General features: G+C 45.8%; 2 protein-coding genes across 4 annotated transcripts; one reads left to right on the top strand and one right to left on the bottom strand.

Moving 5' to 3' along the window:
- Positions 1-365: 365 nt before the first annotated feature.
- Positions 366-18,762, bottom strand: LOC146253839 (transmembrane protein 184B-like). Its single transcript, XM_084676651.1, has 9 exons — positions 18,281-18,762; positions 16,068-16,301; positions 14,179-14,344; positions 6,963-7,053; positions 6,516-6,591; positions 6,276-6,367; positions 5,520-5,689; positions 3,892-4,086; positions 366-2,098 (listed from the first exon to the last, which is right to left on the bottom strand). The coding sequence occupies exons 2-9, from the start codon at positions 16,299-16,301 to the stop codon at positions 1,869-1,871; spliced, it is 1,254 nt and encodes a 417-aa protein (XP_084532777.1). The 5' UTR covers positions 18,281-18,762; the 3' UTR covers positions 366-1,868.
- Positions 8,004-10,458, top strand: LOC146253840 (uncharacterized). 3 transcript variants are annotated; one of them, XM_084676645.1, is made up of 5 exons: positions 8,004-8,016; positions 8,495-8,531; positions 8,627-8,674; positions 8,811-10,112; positions 10,261-10,458. In XM_084676645.1, the coding sequence occupies exons 1-5, from the start codon at positions 8,009-8,011 to the stop codon at positions 10,336-10,338; spliced, it is 1,473 nt and encodes a 490-aa protein (XP_084532771.1). In that variant the 5' UTR covers positions 8,004-8,008; the 3' UTR covers positions 10,339-10,458. The 3 variants fall into 3 exon arrangements, with proteins under 3 accessions (XP_084532771.1, XP_084532772.1, XP_084532770.1); XM_084676646.1 differs by lacking the exons at positions 8,004-8,016; positions 8,495-8,531 and having other exon boundaries at positions 8,574-8,674; positions 8,811-9,983; positions 10,071-10,112; XM_084676644.1 differs by lacking the exons at positions 8,004-8,016; positions 8,495-8,531 and having other exon boundaries at positions 8,574-8,674.
- Positions 18,763-18,846: the final 84 nt, after the last annotated feature.

Here is an 18,846-nt window from a genome sequence, read left to right as displayed (position 1 = left end):
GGAGCTTATTTTCTTTAAAGCTCTTTTCTCATTTCTCATCTAATTTCCTTGCCTACTATTAGGATACAAAACCTCATATAGGCCAGTAGTCCACACAGCTGGGGCGTCTTAAAAAGTCCACTTGTAACAGCAGCAGGTTAGACCCATCAGTGCTTCCAACTCTTATACAATACAGGGTACTGCTTGGGTTCATTTATCCATGATTTTATTTATTTGTTTGTGGAAAACCACAATGACAAAATACATTAGTCAACCTTGTACCCATCCCATAACTATGTAGACTAGAGAACACAGGAGAAAATACAAGGCCCTTCTCAGCTGGGATTCCACTACCTTCATCACTTCACAAATCAAACTGCTCAATCTTTAAACTGTATATACAAGATATGGTTTATTTCAACACAGCCGCTCACATTTTTGGCAACTCCGTTTTCAAATATTCTCAAACTTTGTTGTTGATTTGAAGTTGTCATTATACATGGGCGCCCTCTGCTGGTCATTCCACTACATTCTGCATTCCAATTGGTCACCATGACTTTTATTGAGGGGATTAATTCCAGTGTGGAGAAGTGAGTGGATAGAACATAGTCTATGACATTATTTTATAATAATATTGTTACAATTAGGGGGTAAACACCATTGTGCCGAATTCTACAGTACCACAGTTTAATTCCATGGGAAAAGTTTAAACTATTCTTCCGGTGGGTGACTACATATCCATGTAGCATATTCTCTTGTTGAAGACATCCTCTGTACTGCCTTGAACACACAATGCCCCAATTACTGGATTATAATCCTGGTGCAAATTGTCCAGCCCTGCTGATAAATCCTATGAATTACTAGTCTGTAATCTATGTGGGCGCTGCCTGTTGCATTAGACAACCCCAGCATTTTCCCACAGCGGTTCCCTCCACCAGTGTCAACAAAAATATCTTTCTGGAGGTACTCTGAGTGACCCCACAACTACAGTTAAACAAATCCCAACAACACACACACATTGACACACACTCAAACATATGTACAGATATAATATTCCTCAAATATTCTTATCCAAACTGAATAATTAGACCAGTCTAAGGGTGTAACATCATGTCATCAAACATCAAAGCAAGCATAAATCATTTGAAAGAAAACAACAGTACCGTTAGATCATAATAGAAGGTCCAGCTAAAGAAGGATCCTTTTGAGTTGCTAGTTTCAGTCACTTCAAAATCTTTCAGTCACAAAGTGTCCCGCCATCCCAGGTGGGACCTCCATGTATTTGGCAACACTTCAGTAAGAGGCAGACTTGGCAGGAGGGTGGAGGATACATGACCACAACCAATAAAAACAAAATGGCGGTTTCTCTATGAACCACAGTAAATGATACTGAACATGGCACTCATGTAGATGTGTATGTGTGTACGTCAAAGCAAGTCATAAGTTGTGTTTAAGCATAACTTGAGGGGACATGAGTGTACGTGTGTGTTCAGGTTTCTAGATCCATATTGGCAGAGGTATGTGTTTTCATTTCAATAAAATGTGACCTTACTTTGTAGCCTATCACTTCCACTGTAAATATCAACTCCTTCCGTGAGCGTTTGAATGTATTGTACACAGCCAGACATGTATGCAATGAAATGGAACAGCCAAAGAACACATTTATAACAATAACAATTTAAAAACAGCACTGTTGAGTTGATACAATCCATCTCACTCTTTAAGCTCTGCCACAGTTTAGACCCCTACCCCCCGCCTCACACACACATACACGCACACACACACACTCCTCTCTGTAAAACTATTTAATCCTCTTTCTCCTTTCACCCCCCAGGGGTCAACCACTGTGTGTGTGAGTGTCGGTAGGTAGACTGTGTACGAGCGTCCCTCTAGAACTCGTCGTCGGAGCTGAGCAGCAGGGTCTTCTCGGTGTCTCCGCGCGTGCTGAGGGTGCTGTGGCTGCGGGAGAGCGCCGGGCCGCCGCGCTGCTCCAGGGTGGACTGCTGGGTGTACTGCTGGTAGGCCGGAGAGAAGTTATGGATGGCGTCCTGGACCATGTCCCCCGGGTTCATGGTCTCCTTCAGGCTGCTGGAGATGCTCTTCATGGGGGCGCAGCGACCTGGGGGAGACGGAGGGAGGGAGGAGTGTGGGGGAGAGGGGTGTGATGGAGGGAGGGGTGAGGAAGGGGGGGTGGTGGAGCAAGGGAGGGAGGCAGGGAAGACAGGGAGTGAGGGAAGGAGGGAGAGGTGTGAGTGGAGCCCGTGGAGAGGATGAAAGATGGATGAGGGAGAGAGAGATATCAGGAAGAGCAGAGTGAGTGCATGGAGTAAACACAATCAACAGAATGAGCAGGACTGCCAGTATACAGCACACTGCCAGTGAACACCATCAACATGAAACAGACAATGACGCAACACAAATGTAACCTAACACTGGAGAAGACGACACACATTCAAAACAAAGGAGTTACAACTTAATAACACAACACTGTATGACATCACAGACACAGAATGTCACAAGCTGTGGCCGGGCCAGACCTGACACAGCAAGGGATAGACCTACCGTACTGTCCATAGACAGGAAACGGGCCTTTTAGTGCAGCGGAGAGGGGAGGGAGGGAGGGAGGGGATGAGAGAAAGGGATGGGGTAGGTGGGAGGTTGAAATAAGGATGACGGTTTAACAAAAGAGGGAATATCAAAGCGTATACAGTTGATTTTAAAGATGGAGAAGGTTTAAACATAAAAAGGTTCCAAGGAGATGAGAGAAAACGGGGAGGAGAAATAAGAAGCGGAAGAAAGAGAGAGAGAGAACAGGTCAGTGGAAAAAAGTCACTGACACGTTTGAATAAAATAATTGAACATTTAGACCAGAACACCAAGATTATGACTACAGCAAAACTTAGAATTCCCTTGAGTGAATGCAGGGTTTCCCGCCGACAGTTAAGGCGGCCGCTTAAGCAACACAAGCCATCCGCCTTAACTACGTTGTAAAGAAAACAAAAAAATACAAATAAAAGAAAGGTTGCTGATGAGGAGTGAGCGTGTGTGTACCGTAATTTTCGGATTATAAAACGCGCCATTTGTCGCATTTTTCGACCCTGCGGTTTATATAACGGTGCGGCTAATCTATGGATTTTTACAGTTAACGGTTAATACATGGGAGCTTCCTCAAGCAGCCATATCTTTTCCCACAACTAATTACATATGGTAATTAAACATTAAAACACCTGCGGTTTATAGTCCAGTGCGGCTTATATATGTGTACATATCATTCAATTTAGTTGCTGCGGCTTATGTAATGGTGCGCCTTATAGTCCGAAAATTACAGTGTGTATATACATATATATATATACACATACATACTTTTTCTTTGATTCCATTGATAATTGATTTCGGAAAATAAGACGCATTTTCTATAAACCGCACCCCACCAGAATAGGAGCTTTGTGTTTGTAAATCTGAGTATAAAGCGCACTGGAATATATGCCGCACTTGATACAGGAACAATAATACCAAGCCATGTACGAGTATAGGCGATCTTACAGCATTGTGTAACACACTTCAGTTGTGTATAGTATGTCCAGAAAGAAAGTCAAGTCACTCATTTAGTGGCAAAATCCATTGTTATGTCTACAAAATTATTTTAAATATAGTATAAATTTAGCAAGCTTGCAAATCCTGAAGATAGCCTACCGAAGTTTAATTAGCCAATTTCGTTAGCAAAGCTAGCTAATGTTAGTTTGCTCGCTGTTTATAACATTTCACTGGGTCTTGCAGCTGTTTGATTTACTGAAATTATTATTAAATGTTATGTTCTACTGGCCATTTGCCTACTTTTAGCAAGTCACCAAGCCCTGATAGTGTAACTGAGACGTAAAATACGGTATGAGTGTGTCTGTCTGTCTGTCTCACCGTTGGAGTCCAGCCTCTTGTCCATGTAGACCTTGTAAGTGAAGGCGTAGCGAAGGGCCACGGCTGCGAAGAACATCTCGATGCAGATGATGAAGTTCTGGTAACCAGCGGCAACAGTGCCCTCGCCCACCGACACCTCAGCAGAGTTGATCTGAGGGATGGCACCACACTTCTCCAGGATGGCCAGGAGCATGCCTGGGGAGGGAGGGGGGGAAGGAAGGAGGGGGGAGAGGGGGAGGGGGGGGGGAGGGAAGGGAGAGCAGGTAGAACAGGGGGAAGGAGCAAGCGAGCAAAAGCAGGAGATGTAAGAATTCAAATTCTGACTCAAATATTGAGTTCTCAACAATTGTTGAGGCAAGTCAGCATTTGGCTCCATGGGCGTAGATTTAGGGGGGGACGCTAGGTACTTGTTCCCACCAACATTTGAAAATGATAAAATTGTCCCCACCAATATTTTAGCAAATTGTGTTGTTATTTGGATCAATTCCGACGGCCAGGACGCGACAGTACAAGAAACGCCATAATTTGATTGGCTGAAAACCCGAAGGGGGAGGGTTACCTGACACGCGACACGCACGGGAAGAAGCACATGCTACTTTGCTTGCTTGCACTGGCAGTCGCTGACAAGTTAGAGGGTGTGTCGGCGACAATGGTACAGCTAACTTACCAGGGCTGTCTGCCGACAATACATAGCCTACATTAAAGGCCAGAGTAACACATTTCAGCATGTACATGTTTGCCCCTTGTTGTGCTTTGTAGATCAGATATGCCTCCATCCAAGAAGAAGAAAGGGGACATACGAAGCTTATTCAAAAAGCAGTGTAAGTCAGGTTTAAATAACTAGCCACACTAGCAGTGGTAGTGACCAGGCTTTCAAATGCAAATTCTACTGTGGAAACGTATTAACTGGTGATATTATATGTTACCCAGGATATTGTTACAGCTAAACCTAGCTTCCTTAGCTAATCTTTCAACCAAGGTTAGGAGTCTAGCCTAGGACAAAGTCACAGTTGATGGACTGTCACTGCATTGCTAGACAGGTGCTGGAAAAAACAGTTGGCAATGTGAATACGTTAACACTGTTGGTTATTCAAATATAATGAGTCATTATTTGATTATTAATGTCCAAATAACACTGTATACAATATGGTAGGAGGGTTAAACTTGCTAGCCATAGGATAGGCTACAAAATGAATGAACTATTTTGTATGCAGGAAAGACAGCATGAAAACACTCCAGATGTGGAGCAGGCTGAGGAAACATCATCAGGGCTTCAGGTGAGGTTTATGATAATAAAACAGTTTGTTGTTCAGCGTTACAGTCTCATCATCACAGCCTCTTTTTTTTTTTTTTTTAGAGTGCATTTTTTAGATTATACAGTTATACTAGCTCTTTAGGGATAGTATACAGAATGGCATCTCGATTTGCGCTCGGGGGGGAGGGGGGGGGGTTGATGGGTGGATGTCCCCACCAAGTCTGAGACCAAACCTATGCCCTTGTTTGGCTCATACCCTAACACCCATGATTCTGAACGTGTGTTCATCTGTCTGGTTTGCATGTGTACATATTGTCTGTGCTGCACGTGGGCAGTGATAAAAAGAGATGTAAGGAGAGAGAGAGTTGCTCACCCTGCCAGAAGGAGAGGAAGATGACAGACTTGACCATGAAGAACTTGAGCATGGGGCTGTAGGGGACGAGCAGGTCGCGGGTGGCGAAGTAGAAGAGGAAGAGAGCGTAGAGGGACAGGCTGACCGAGACGTTGTAGATGATGGTCACGTACAGGTAACCACCTGACACACTGGGGGGGGGACATTAGCATCAATTAATTATTTCTAAATTGGTTCAGGCAGTGTGCTAAATTATTCTGAAGCAGACAATATCAAATTATCAGCTATATAATCAGGAACTGATTTGCAATGGTGACATTTAATAATATATTGATATCTTTACACACACACACACACACACACAGTAAGGTCCACAAGTCTGAAACCACCTATCAAGATACATCCATTTTGCGTTTGTTTCTAAATGTAATAGAAATGTTTTCACAACCAAGGATCATATCAGTTTAACAATCCCGCCCCCCCGTTGCTTTAATAACAGAGTGCACTCTGGCCTCTACAAGTTTGTGCAAAAACCTGATGATCCCAGCATGATATGACATGTTCCCAAGAGCTTCTGGTGATGTCACGGAATGCTTGGCTTTCTCAGTCTCTAATTGCCCCATTAAATGTTCAATGTGGCCTCAGACTTTTGGACCGTACCGTAAAAGAAATAAACCCATAACCCTGCTTCTCCTCAACAAGCACACTTTCCTAACAAAAGCGTATTGAGTCGTGTCTGAGGTGGACCACTAGAGGGAGTGGCACAGCTCCACTTACTTGAAGTCTCCGTCTCTATACTTCCCAAAGGCCTGCAGGATGACTGTGATCATGGCCATCAGGGGCTTGACCACACAGAACTGGAGAGTGGCCTGAGGGAGGGAAGGGGGAAAGGAGAGTAAAAGGGAAAGCAGAGTTCAAGTACACAACTAATTTCAACCCCGCCTTCTCTGATATTTGTGTTTTACGGAGGGGCAGTAAAACAGCTGAAACGCGAGAGCTGGGACGTTTGGTTCGAACCTGTTTGCAGAAGCGGAGGAAGCCAATGGAGTAGGTCCTTCCCCAGAGACAACAAGTCCCGTACACACAGCTGGACCTGCAGGGGAGGGCGAGAGACACAGGGGGAGAGAGACAGAGAAGGAGAGAGAGGAAAGATCATGAGGGGAAGAGAGAGAGCGGAAGGGGGCAGAGAGGAAAGAGAAAAAGAGAGGATAGAGAGGGAGGAGAGAAAGGAAAGAGGCGAGAGAAGAGAGAAAGGGAGAAAAGAGAAGTACAGAGAGAGAGAGAGAGAGAGAGAGAGAGAGAGAGAGAGAGAGAGAGAGAGAGTGAAGATGAGCAAGAGAGAGATAGGGGGCAGATTAAAGAGAAAGAGAGGATAGGGTTAGGGTTAGTGAGAATAAGTGTGTGTGCAAAAGATAATGTAGACATAAGCCGGGAGAAAGAGATAGAGATAAAATGGAGACTTACTCAATGGGCTTTCCTCTGATCTCAGCCATGATGGCACTCTCCCCTCCCAGGTACTCATAACACAGGCTGAGGAAGTTGTAGATCACAAACGCTGCAAAGGAGCACACCAGTGGCGATTTTTTTTAAGACTTGATCTTTCTTAACATTTAAAAAAATTCATGGTCAAATATTTACTATTGTGTTAACATCTCAAATGCGTTAGAACACGTTCATTTTGAAGACGAGTTCGTTCTGAATCAGCTACATTAGCTGATTACCAGGTCGACTGACTGATTTCCTTATCATACATTCCCATAGCGCAACAGTGCATTTCCCTGTTGAAGCTCAGCTTCCATGGACTTCAATGTGGCTGCTTTAAACAGTTTTTTTCAGTGCTTCGAAACTATACGGTCTTTGGATAAATGCTGCGTTTATCTCCCGCCCTGGACGCTCAGCGTCTCTGGGGGTGAATGGAGGAGTGGGCTGGCCTGGACGCTGGGCTTCCGCGTGATGATTGGAGGGTCTGTCGCAAGACATCTCCTTTTGATTGACAGTGATGTTGTACTACAAAAGTCGACGAAGCTATTCAAGCTCAGTCCCATCGGTTTTTGCAACTGTAGTTGAAAGACAAACTGCTGAAACCTATTTCTTGGTATTTGCTTGGCGAAATTGCTTGCCAATTTTCGTCATACATTTCACACAATTAGGCTATTCATTAGGCTACAGTCAGTTCACCTAATTTCCAGATTTCCTTCGTGTTGAATATGTTTTCGTTAGGTCGTTTGTTCATTCATTCATTTATTCATACCGGAGGCTATGGCTAGTGTTGTAGGGGTGAACTAGCCAGTGAACTGAAAATGTATGATGTAGCCCGAATACGAGCTTCCTCTATTTGAAAGACCAGCAGCTGCCAATGGCTCGTCATGACGTTGTAGTAATTGACTTCGCACTGTGTTAACGTTCAATCACCATGGTAACATGATGACACATTGAAGATGTCATAAATGCATTCCCTGTTTATAAATGACAAGCATTCGATTTATACTCAGATCCATGAACACATCATCATGAGAAGGTAAGACCTCGATCCTAAATCAAGCATATAAGCTAATTTAAAACATTTGTTTTAAAACAATGTAATTTGAATTTAATTTAAAAACAATCATATCTGCGCTCAAACACATCATATGACGGTAAACAAATAAAATCAACTTTGAATATTTTTGAGGTTGGCCGCGGCCACGCAAGAACCACGCAAACTTCGGTCAGAAGATGGCCAAATTCATGTTTGCGTCTATTGGGGGATAGCCAAACAATAATTAGGATATTGAAAACATTTTCACAATGTTGGCCTTTTAGTCTAAACAGCAGATTTACAAACTGGCTCTTTCCAGTTTGGCCTCCAATCCAGACCATTGTTCTACGTCATAATGAATAGAATGTTTAGATGAACGCAGTGATGTCTGATATTTTCTCAACACAGTAGCACAGCGCACAGTTGTTTGTATGCATCTTTCATGAAATTTCTAATTTTCAATTGATTGTGAATGTAGAAAAGGAACAATGAATCCTGATACAAAAAAAGACAAGGTAGGTCAACCTTTCAACACTGATTATTAAAACAGTAAACTGATATGGCTGTCCTGATAGTTTGTGGAATGAACTCTAGTTTGATTGTTTCACAGCAGAAGAAGCCTTCTGAAAGAGACCTTGAGGCAGATAAAAAAGCCACAGTGAGTCCAACTGTCATCATAAAAACCTATTATTACGATTATTCTTCATTCGCCACACAATTACATATTAACATGTATTATATTGAGTGTTTAGGGTGACAATGCAAGTCACTTAATTGTCTCAATTTTGTCAAAGGCCAATGGGGAAAGCCTTTCACATGAGGTTGCTGCCAAAGGAGACTTCAAGGAGACTTCAAGTCAACCTTCCAAGACGGTGGGCAAACCTCAAAGGAAGACCTACGCCTGTGTCCTGAAAACGGCTGCAGGGGGCCGGGAGAAGATGGCCAGACGGACCTGTCTGATGACCGAGGAGAAGCATCGAGACGTCCTCAGGTCAGCTGAGGCTGAGAAGCCCACTGCCAGAGAGAGGGATCTGGCCAGGGAGGTTGAGAAGATGAAGGTGGAGAGGATCACCTTCGAGAACACAATACAGGAGCTTCACGAGAAGCTCCTGACGGAAGTGAAAGCTCGTGTTCAGGCGGAAGAAGCTCTGACCAGGGCTCGGACCACCCTGCGCCGCCGCGCCGCCGCCAAGATGGAGGCAGAAAGAACCGCCAGCCTTGCAACAGAAAACTTGGTAGACCTCCAAAGGGCCCGACAGGATTTGGAGGATGGTTTGACCTCTCACCTCAGAGCCTGGGAGAAGGAGAGGGAGGTGCTGACATCTCAGAGGAACCAGGCGGTCGAAGCCTTGAAGTTGTCCGAGCAGGGCCTCACTGTGGCCACAGCCAAGCTGCTGGATGTGGGAAACATGGCCCCCAAACCAGCTCAGCTTGAGGGAGAGTTCCAGACGGAGCTCTCTAGCCTCAGAGCTGAAATGTGGGCAGCCCAATCTGCCAGAAAGACGGCTGATTCAAAATGCAACATGACTAGGGCAAATCTCATCACGCTGGAGAGGAACCTTCGGACAGAAATTGCAGAGAAGGATGGGAAGATCCTCGTCTTGTCCAGTGAGAAGGAGGAGGCCCTTCAAGTGTCGCAGAAGGCGAAACAGGACCTGGAGGCTTTTAAAGCCAATCTGATGAAGACGGCCGGTGTCATGACCAGACTGCAAGTCGACTTGAGGGAGAAGCACAAGCGCTGCCATGATCTGGAGAAGACCCTGGACGAAGTTCAGGATGAATCCCGTCACATCGGAAAGGAGCTGATTAGTAAATGTGCAGAGATGGAGGCTCGAGAGAAACAGGCTGCAGACACAGCTGAGGAGCTGCTGTCTCTACAGAAACAGGCTGACCAATCAGCAGCAGACCTGAAGGCTCTGCAGAAAGTGGCTGACCAATCAGCAGCAGACCTGAAGGCTCTGCAGAAAGTGGCTGACCAATCAGCAGTAGATCTGGTGGAGGCTCTGCAGAAACAGGCTGAGCAATCAGCAGCAGACCGGAAGGCTCTGCAGAAGGGGTCTGAAACAAGGTGCCAGTCTCAGGAGACCCAAACTGAGGTAGTCCAGTCGTGTCCAGGGCCTACATTAATTATTTTTGTGCATAGAAACAGGCCTTCTAATATGTCCTGTAATGCATATTGGAGTGTACACCCTGCATGTTCCCTTGTGTACTGGGGTAGTTGTGTTGACACTTTGTGTTTTTCAGAAACATTTCTGCAAAAAGAAAAAGAAGGGTGGCTGCTTTGGCCGCATGATGTTCTGGAGAAAATCCCAGCATGCATAGGGGGATGTTAACACCTTCATCCACCACCCTCGCCTCCTCCCTCCCTACAACCTTCCTCCACCACAAACCACCATCATCTCTACCCTCCTCCTCCACCACAACCACCATCATCTTTACCCTCCACCACAAACCACCATCATCTCTACCCTCCTCTATAACAAGCCACTATCATCTCCACCTTCCTCCACCCCAAACCACCATGACCCTTACTGTGCACACACACACACATGCACATACATCATCCTTACCACCATCCACTCATCTGACCTTATCCAAACACACAGACATATCCCTAATCACCCTAACACCCTACCCTTGACACATGGCATCATGCATATCAACATTCTTGCATGCTGAATAACTCAATAAAAGATGCCTCCCAAAACTTGGGGTCTTGCTTTTTCCTTCTTCATGAGAGTGGCGTAAGCCTGTATACAAGGGATGAAACTGACCTAACAGATGAAGTTTCCATGGAATCACATGACATGGAATGTGTTCTAGACTGATAGTTACGAAGCTCTGTGTGTGTGTGTGCTTGAGGCACACAGCTGCACAGGTCAGCATGAGACTCGGAATGAGCGGGGTGGTTGTCATGACACCCAGCTGACTCTTGGCTCAAGGACACAACACCTGGCACCTGAGGGTCCCCTAAAATCCCATCAAAGCACTCCATGACAACGCCTTTCAAAATGCTTTATCGACACACATTTTGCTTGACAAACAGCACTCTGTACATCTGAACACAAAACAAGACATTTACATTACATTTAGTCATTTAGCAGACGCTCTTATCCAGAGCGACTTACAGTAAGTACAGGGACATTCCCCCCGAGGCAAGTAGGGTGAAGTGGACACAACGTCATTTGGCACGGCATCGATCCGGCAATCTTCTTATTACTAGCACGACTCCCTCACCGCTCAGCCATCTGACTCTCTAAAGGGTAAAGGCTGGATTTGAACCCAGGCCGTTAAAGTACTGCCCCAGCTTTCAGAGCATGCACACTAACCCAGTGAGCTAACAGGGAAGCCCCTAAGACGTCAGTGATATTGTCAAACCACAAAAAGGTCCAGCTCACAGTGCTCTCGTTGTACAGGTCCCCAGTGTTGTTTCAGACCAAAGCCTCCTGCGCCTTAATGATGTAAACAAATCACACCCCACACAGCCTTCTCTCTCTCTCTCCTCACTGCTCACTTTCTCACACTCACTCATTCTTTCTCTTCTCCCTCATTCTCCGTTACTTTAATAACCACCTTTATAATAATAATTCATAATGACAATCTCCAGATCCAATTAGGACAAGCGGCTTGACAGAGTTATACTCAAAACCCAACGGGAAGATAGTCACAACTTCTTCCAACCTCCAGCAGAAACGGACGTTACAATATTCGGTGTTCTGCAGGCATCAAACTAGTTTCATGACTACGATACAAAATACTAGTTCTCGGTTCTGCACATACCATTGTGTAACGTCAGCTGGGTTGCAGAACACCTATTAACAAGAAGATTTTTCGGCCGAGACAAACTGGAGACAGAGAGGGAAACATTCCACACCGGGACACGTGCGATCACTCACCCCGACACCACCAGCCCTGGTCCCAGTGGTGATTTATTTAAGACTACAAGGGAAGCTCAGCTTCCTCTAACATTTCCCCAAATTCATGGTCAAATATTTTGTTCTATAAAAAGTCACCAAAGCTATTCAAGCTCAGTTTCCCCTAACATTCAAAAATATGAATGGTCAAATATTTACGATTGTGTAAACATTTTAAATGCGTTAGAACATGTTCGTATCGAAGACGAGTTTGCAAGTGAAAAAATCTCCCTGGGCGCCCAATGTGCTAGGACAGCCACTGCTTCTGCTTGATGATTGGAGGGTCTGTTGAAAGACTGCATCTCCTTTAGATTGACAGCGATTTTGTACTATAAAAGTTGCCGAAGCTATTCAAGCTCAGTCCCATCACGGATTTTGCAACTGTAGTTTGCAAAACTGCTGCAGCCTATTTCTTGGTATTTGCTTGGCGAAATTGCTAGCCAATGTTCATCATACATTTCACACAATTATACATCACATTCAGTTCAGTTAACCTAATTCCCAGATTTCCTTTGTGTTTAATATTTTTTTGTTAGATCATTTGTTCATTCATTCATACAGTAGGCTATGGCTAGTGTCGTAGGGGTGAACTAGCCAGTGAACTGAAAATGTATATGATGTAGGCCAAATACGAGCTTCCTCTATTTGAAAGACCAGCAGCCGTCACTGGAGCACACAAACATTTGGTCATTCTATCGAAGTAACACACACAGGGGCACGTGTACACCATGTTAGCAGACAGTGAAGTATGGAAACTCCACAAATGAATACAAGGTAGAAAACATGGCCGGTTCACAAAACATACTGGCTGTTGTGTGAATCACAGTTGCTTTTGCGTCTCTTGAGAATGTAGTCAGGGAGGAACACACTAGGCCGGAAAAATACATCTAAATGAACACGACAACCACTTTTGGGTTACAAACCCAGCCATGGGTCATAGGTCATGGGCCATGTGCCTCAGAGCAGAGCAGAGCTGTGGCTTGGCTGCCTCACACGCTACAGCACCAGAGGGGACTGGGAGGCAGGGTCGTCGGATGGCCTCCAGCTAAAACACCCTCTATTCAGCTTGGATCAACACTGGCTTGTTTGTACAAGCCCAAACACACACACACACGTGCATAAACACGCAACAGAAAGCTGTTCTACTTCACAGTCGACTCCACCTCCAACCCCCTCCTTCCTCGCCCCGTCCCCAGTAAAGGGTGTTTGTTTCTGGGTGGAATGTGGCTTCAGCTGCTCCTCCTCCAGGTGTGCTAGTCCAGGCTCCTACCCTCTGTTTTTCTCCTCCATTCCGCTTGGCTCTTTATTCCTGTTTTCCCTCCACCCTCCCCTTTCAATCCCACTCCCTACACACCTCGTTAACCTCCTCGTTACGTCGTTTTACTCCACACAGGTGTGCAGGATGGGGGCAGAGAGAGGGGACTCCCATCTGCGCCCTGAACAAGGCCTGCTCCCTGAGGCAGCCACCCTGTGAGTGAGAGAACCACGCGTGCTTCGCGGTGTTAACGAATGCATGCTTGTTTGCAACTATGGCGTGTGTTTGACGGGGCTGCGGCGTGCTGTACCATCTCTATATATAGGAGTGTGGAGCCCCCCCGGAGGCCACAGCAGCAGCTGGAGCAGGGCTGGGGAGACCCCGTGTGCGCGGCCTGGCCCTCGCTCTCAGCTCCACTGCCCTCCATCACGGTGCTCCCAATGCACAGTCACACATGCACACGTACACACACACACACAGAATGAGGGGGACAGTTCACAGAGCCAGGGGCTCCAACAGTATTATGACTTTATAAAGGGATGTCAGTGGCTCGCTCACAATTTCTGAACTAATGTGCTGCTGCACAGCTGGATGGCGCAATACAGCCCGGACCATTTATCTGTCCACGAGTGAGAGAGCTCTCTACAGACTCCTGTCAAGGCTTTGGTCGTTCTGCATACAGTTGCTAGGAAACAGGCTTCCCCTCCCCAGCAATCCCAGCAGGCCTTGAAAACGTCAGGAGAACAAAGATGGCCGCCCTCATAAAAGGCAGACCGCAAAGGCCATCTGTCACCGGGGGATCGGAGAGATTCCCACACACCCCGTCCTCGGGGGGATGGAGGGGGGCGTTCACACCGGAAGACTTCAGTCAACTTGAGTGTAGCCAACGTGCTCCACAAATGGCTTCTGCTCACAGTTCTGTGTATATCACGCAGATAATCACTTTTAAGGGTGCGACAGGGGGTGTGTGTGTGTGCGATGGCCCATCCTCACCCTCGTAGCAGTCCCGCACGGTGTCGAAGTACACGTAGTACTCCTCGTTGGTGAAGAAGAGGAGGCTGAGCCAGGAGTCGAAGGCGTAGATGGGCACGATGAAGAGGATCCTGACGATGTGTCGCTGCTCGTTAGGGGAGCTGTAGTAACGCAGGTGCATGTAGATCTGGGGGGGGGGGGGGGTTAGTGAATAAGAGAGGGTCTGTATCTGAAAAGAGTGCTAGGTTACTGTAGTACAGGTTCTATGGTTTGGGATAAAACATCCATGACACAGGTAAAACAACCAGTTATCTAGTCTGTTGACAGGAAGAAAAAACATTTATAATTATTCTCCTAGACAGGGACCACAGCTTGTCAACGTGACCTGTTGCAAAGTGGGTTAGCCGAAACCCGCTTCTCAGGAAATCAATATGTGTGTTTTCACCAGGGCTGTGACACTGACTGAGGTCTAGCCCACATCCTGGATAGAGCAGTCAATAAAAGTGAGTGTGTGTGTGTATGTTGTGTGAGTGTGTGTGTGTGTATGTTGTGTGAGAGTGTGTGTGTTGTGTGAGAGCTAACTGAGCCCTGAGCGAGTTTGTTGACAATTTGCTTCAGTCATCTGTGTTCCTGTTCAGATGAGCAGACTCTTGTGTCATCAGCACCTTTTGTTGCTTCTTCTGCTCCCCTTGCCTTTCCACAATACCCTCCCTATCACCTTACCTGGCCGGTGCGCACACACCTCTGGTAAAACAACAAACAGAGGACGATTGGAGCACGGAGGGGGAGGAAGAGAGGACTGGGAGGGAGGGAGGGACAGAGAGAGAGAGAGAGAGAGAGAGAGAGAGAGAGAGAGCGCAGAGCCCCGTGCTGTTGCTAGGCAACAGCCCCCGCTCTGTGATGATGTCACTGACTGCACCTGTTGTCCGAGCGACGCTCCATCTTCAACCCTAGTGAACGGCCAATGAGGACGGACCGCTGACCTGAGCGTGTAACAATGCACGCCGTCTTACGTAACGCCTTCCAGTAAGACTCACAGCACAGACTATAACATTACAGGAAGAGGCCCACATGGTTCACATTATCAGTGTCAGGTAATTTTTCATCCAACCCTGTGAGGTAAAATTGTATTTTTTAAGCCAACTTCTTACATAATATTCTCTACATCTATATATATAGAGATACATAATATTATTACAATATTCTCTATATCTCTATATCATAATATCTAAGATTCTATGCTTTAGAACATCCAGAAGTGAAGGTGATGGTGTGTGTGTGTGTGTGTGTGTGAGAGAGGGGGGGTAATCACCTCCTCACATTCCCCTCCCACAGCACGCCCGGGAAGCTCATCTCTAACCCTACAGCAAGGTGTACAGTGTCACAGCCAGAGATGCCTTCTTCATCACACAGAGATTTCTTTTGAAGCCTCGCCAGGGCTTCTCCACGGCTCCCTAGCCCGAGGGGAGCCACGCTGGCTGGCTTCGCTCAGCAGCCTTGCTAGCTCATCAACCAGGGGCCTTGCAGGCCTGAGGAGGAGGACATGGAGGCCCTGATAGGGAAGCCTTTGTCCCAGGAAACATCTGCACTGTGAGCGGACTGCACCATAGCTGTCAGCAAAAGACGGACCAAGTCACACTGGAAACATTTAGATCAAACATGAGCTAGGGTCAAACATAAGCTAGGGTCAAACATAAGCTAGGACCAAACATAAGCTCGAGACTACAGTCAATTCAATATAAAGTCATATTGGCCATTGCCAAAGTATCGCCCTTTGTGTCAATTTGGGTTTGTCTGTGAACTGACTGACAGGTAGATAAAGGAAGAGAGGGATAGAGCGAGGGAGGAAGGTGAAATGTAGCAGCAAGAGGACGACAGTAAAGGCGCGAGTCAGTTCTGGCGGGACTTGCCTGGTGACAGGTGAGCAGCAGGGCGGTCCACACGAAGAAGCCAGACACCGTCTGGGCCGTGGAGGTCATGAGGAAGATGGGCGCCTCGGGGGTGGCCAGGGGCGCCGCCGGTACCCAGGAGGAGTTGGACCCGGGCGGGGCCACTGTGGCCGGGGGCCCTGGGGCCAGACCCACGGGGCTGTCACTCCCCAGCCTCTCTGACAGGGACATGCCTTGCCTCCACAACTGACTCATCTGCAGAAGGGAGAGGGGGAGAGAGAGAGGGGGATAGAGGGGGGGGGGGTGAGGGAAAAGGTTCTGGGATTTTGCTATTTAAATAACATACTTGTGCACAGCTCTCACACAAACACAAACAGTGGTCGTCACTAGACATTTTTAGATTTCCATATGCACATTGAAAACACTGTAAACGTGAACCATACCAATCAAACTACTACCCTCTTCAGGGGAGAAGCCTCATTTATGAAAGATAAAAAACGTCTGAAAATGAGTGAGAGGAAGACAGGAAGGTGGGCGTGTGAGGGAGAGAAAGAGAGAGGCAGAAGGATGGAGGGGGGGGGGAAGAAGGGATTGAGGCAGAGAGCGAACACAGGAACAGAATGAATCAGTCAGATCGGGAGAATCGGTGTGACACGGAGGGCCGCTGACCCAAATTTTTCTCCTCCCCGTTTTTCTGAGGACGGGAACAGACAGGAGAGGAGGCGCAGGAGAGATGCAAATAGCATACACAGGAACAAATCCCTCCAGAGTTCTGGGACACCTTGCCACACATCGTTACCTAGAGTCTAGCTTAGTATAGCTAGGAACATCATCTGAGACCTCACAGAGTAGCAGAGTGAACCACAACCCCAGAAGTACCAAATCACAACATAACTTAGGTTAGATTACTGGACATGGTAAGTAACCTTAAGATGGACATAGAGCCATATTAGGCTTGTTGTCCATTTTTTGCGATGTGATGGTGGTCAACAGTCAGATGTGTATAATGTCATGAGGAACTATACTAAATAAATCAGATGTCTTCGTTCATGTTGAAGCCTGTCTGTCACATGGCTAATTGACAGAAAATATACAAAAAATCAAACGGTTGCCTGAGGAGCTCTGCAAATGTGTAGTTTTAAGATGTGTCTGCAAGGATTTAATAAAGTCGATAATCTAATGAGTAAAAATGTTTTCTGTAGATTCTGCCATCTGCATGGTGGATAAATATAGGCTGGGCTGGCGGTGGCCCTGGGTGACTCACCCTGGTCCACGACACTCATTACGGGGGCATTCACCAACAGAGAACAAAACCTGGCCTCTTCTTCCATCTCTCAGAAAGAGACAGTGTTTAAAGATAGAAGTTTGAAACCTGTTCAATGAATTCAGAGGAGTTTGAATGCCTAGCAGTGGCAATTAAAAGCCCTTTTACCTATATTATGATATGAGGGTGGTATTGGAATTAATTTGACAGATAAGTGGATGCATCAATTGCTTACATATGGTGAAATGAATTGGCAGCCCATCATTTTGTCAGGGAGTCCTGTTGACTTGGTGAACAAATGGTAACAAAGGGTGGCCTATTATTGGAACATATCTTGAATAAGTCTTGGATCAATTCAACACAATTTGAAGCTAACTATCTGGTGCCAAATAATGTAGTGAATAACCAATGTGTGGTCATGTCAACCGTGGTGAATAGCAAAGAAGTAGTGGGTGACCAATTCTATTGGTCAGATAGAGACACAGCGAGTCCCTTGGCTCTTCAAACAGTAGCCAAGGGTGTGTTTCAAAACATCTATTGTACTCTGACCTCAATCTTATTGACATTTTTCAGTATGTTTTCACGTCTGATGCCTTCCAGCTACAAGTCAGGAAAGATGAGCCACCATTTTACACGTCTCATTGCATATAAAAACTATAACACCAGTAATTCAGTAATATACAAGCAGCAAACACTACGAACAACGTATCCTATTTGAAAACGTTGGTAACATCTAAATGTGAAAATGCTGGATTTATATGTTGTTTGATAATGCACTGCGTTCAATGAAATGAAATAATCAATCACTGCAACTAATTAAAATCAACTGCGCTCAAATAATATACTGCTCTTAATCAACATATAACCCAGTGGTTCACGCCCAAAGATGATGAATATCTTGTTTGTCAATATCTGAATCAAAATCATTCAAAACACTAAACATCTTCCCGGTTCGCCAGCGATTGCTTACCTCAGCTGATGCGGTTGGATTTGTTCACGCTGCGGATATTCGTATCCAGCATCAACTTTTCTTGGAAATTATTTGGAATCACTTGTCTGTATTCGTACATATAATAACTATTTATAACAAACTATTTCACTGTGCCGTTGTGTTTGTGTCTCCTTGATCATGCCACTAGACTGCCTAGTTTAAAATCATGTTTTATCTCGTTTGCGAGCTTACTGCTTGTAAAGCTAGTACTAGTAGTCTAGCTAGCTGCTGTACTCTATCAGTATCACTAGCTATTTAGCTAGCTGTTTGGGAGACGTTCTCATAAGCAATCAAAAGTTTAAACTCAAGCAAGTCAGATAAATCCCAATAAACTAAACATTATCAACTGTGAATTAATGTTATGTATCTCTTTAAAATCTGTAGCTCAACTAGCTAGCTAGCTGCCGTTATTTTCCTCACATCATCCATAAATTACGAGAAAACTGCTGCTGTTCCGGATCTCACGCAAGCGCAGTGGTGAAACTGGACCCTTTTCCCATGGATAATGATGTGGCCAGCTGGACTTGGATGTGTTCATTGTTGTG

This window comes from Hypomesus nipponensis, chromosome 17 (genome assembly GCF_054491055.1).
Source record: "Hypomesus nipponensis isolate SF chromosome 17, ASM5449105v1, whole genome shotgun sequence".
Taxonomy (NCBI): Eukaryota; Metazoa; Chordata; class Actinopteri; order Osmeriformes; family Osmeridae; genus Hypomesus; species Hypomesus nipponensis.
This window is presented reverse-complemented; position numbering and strand designations above follow the sequence as displayed.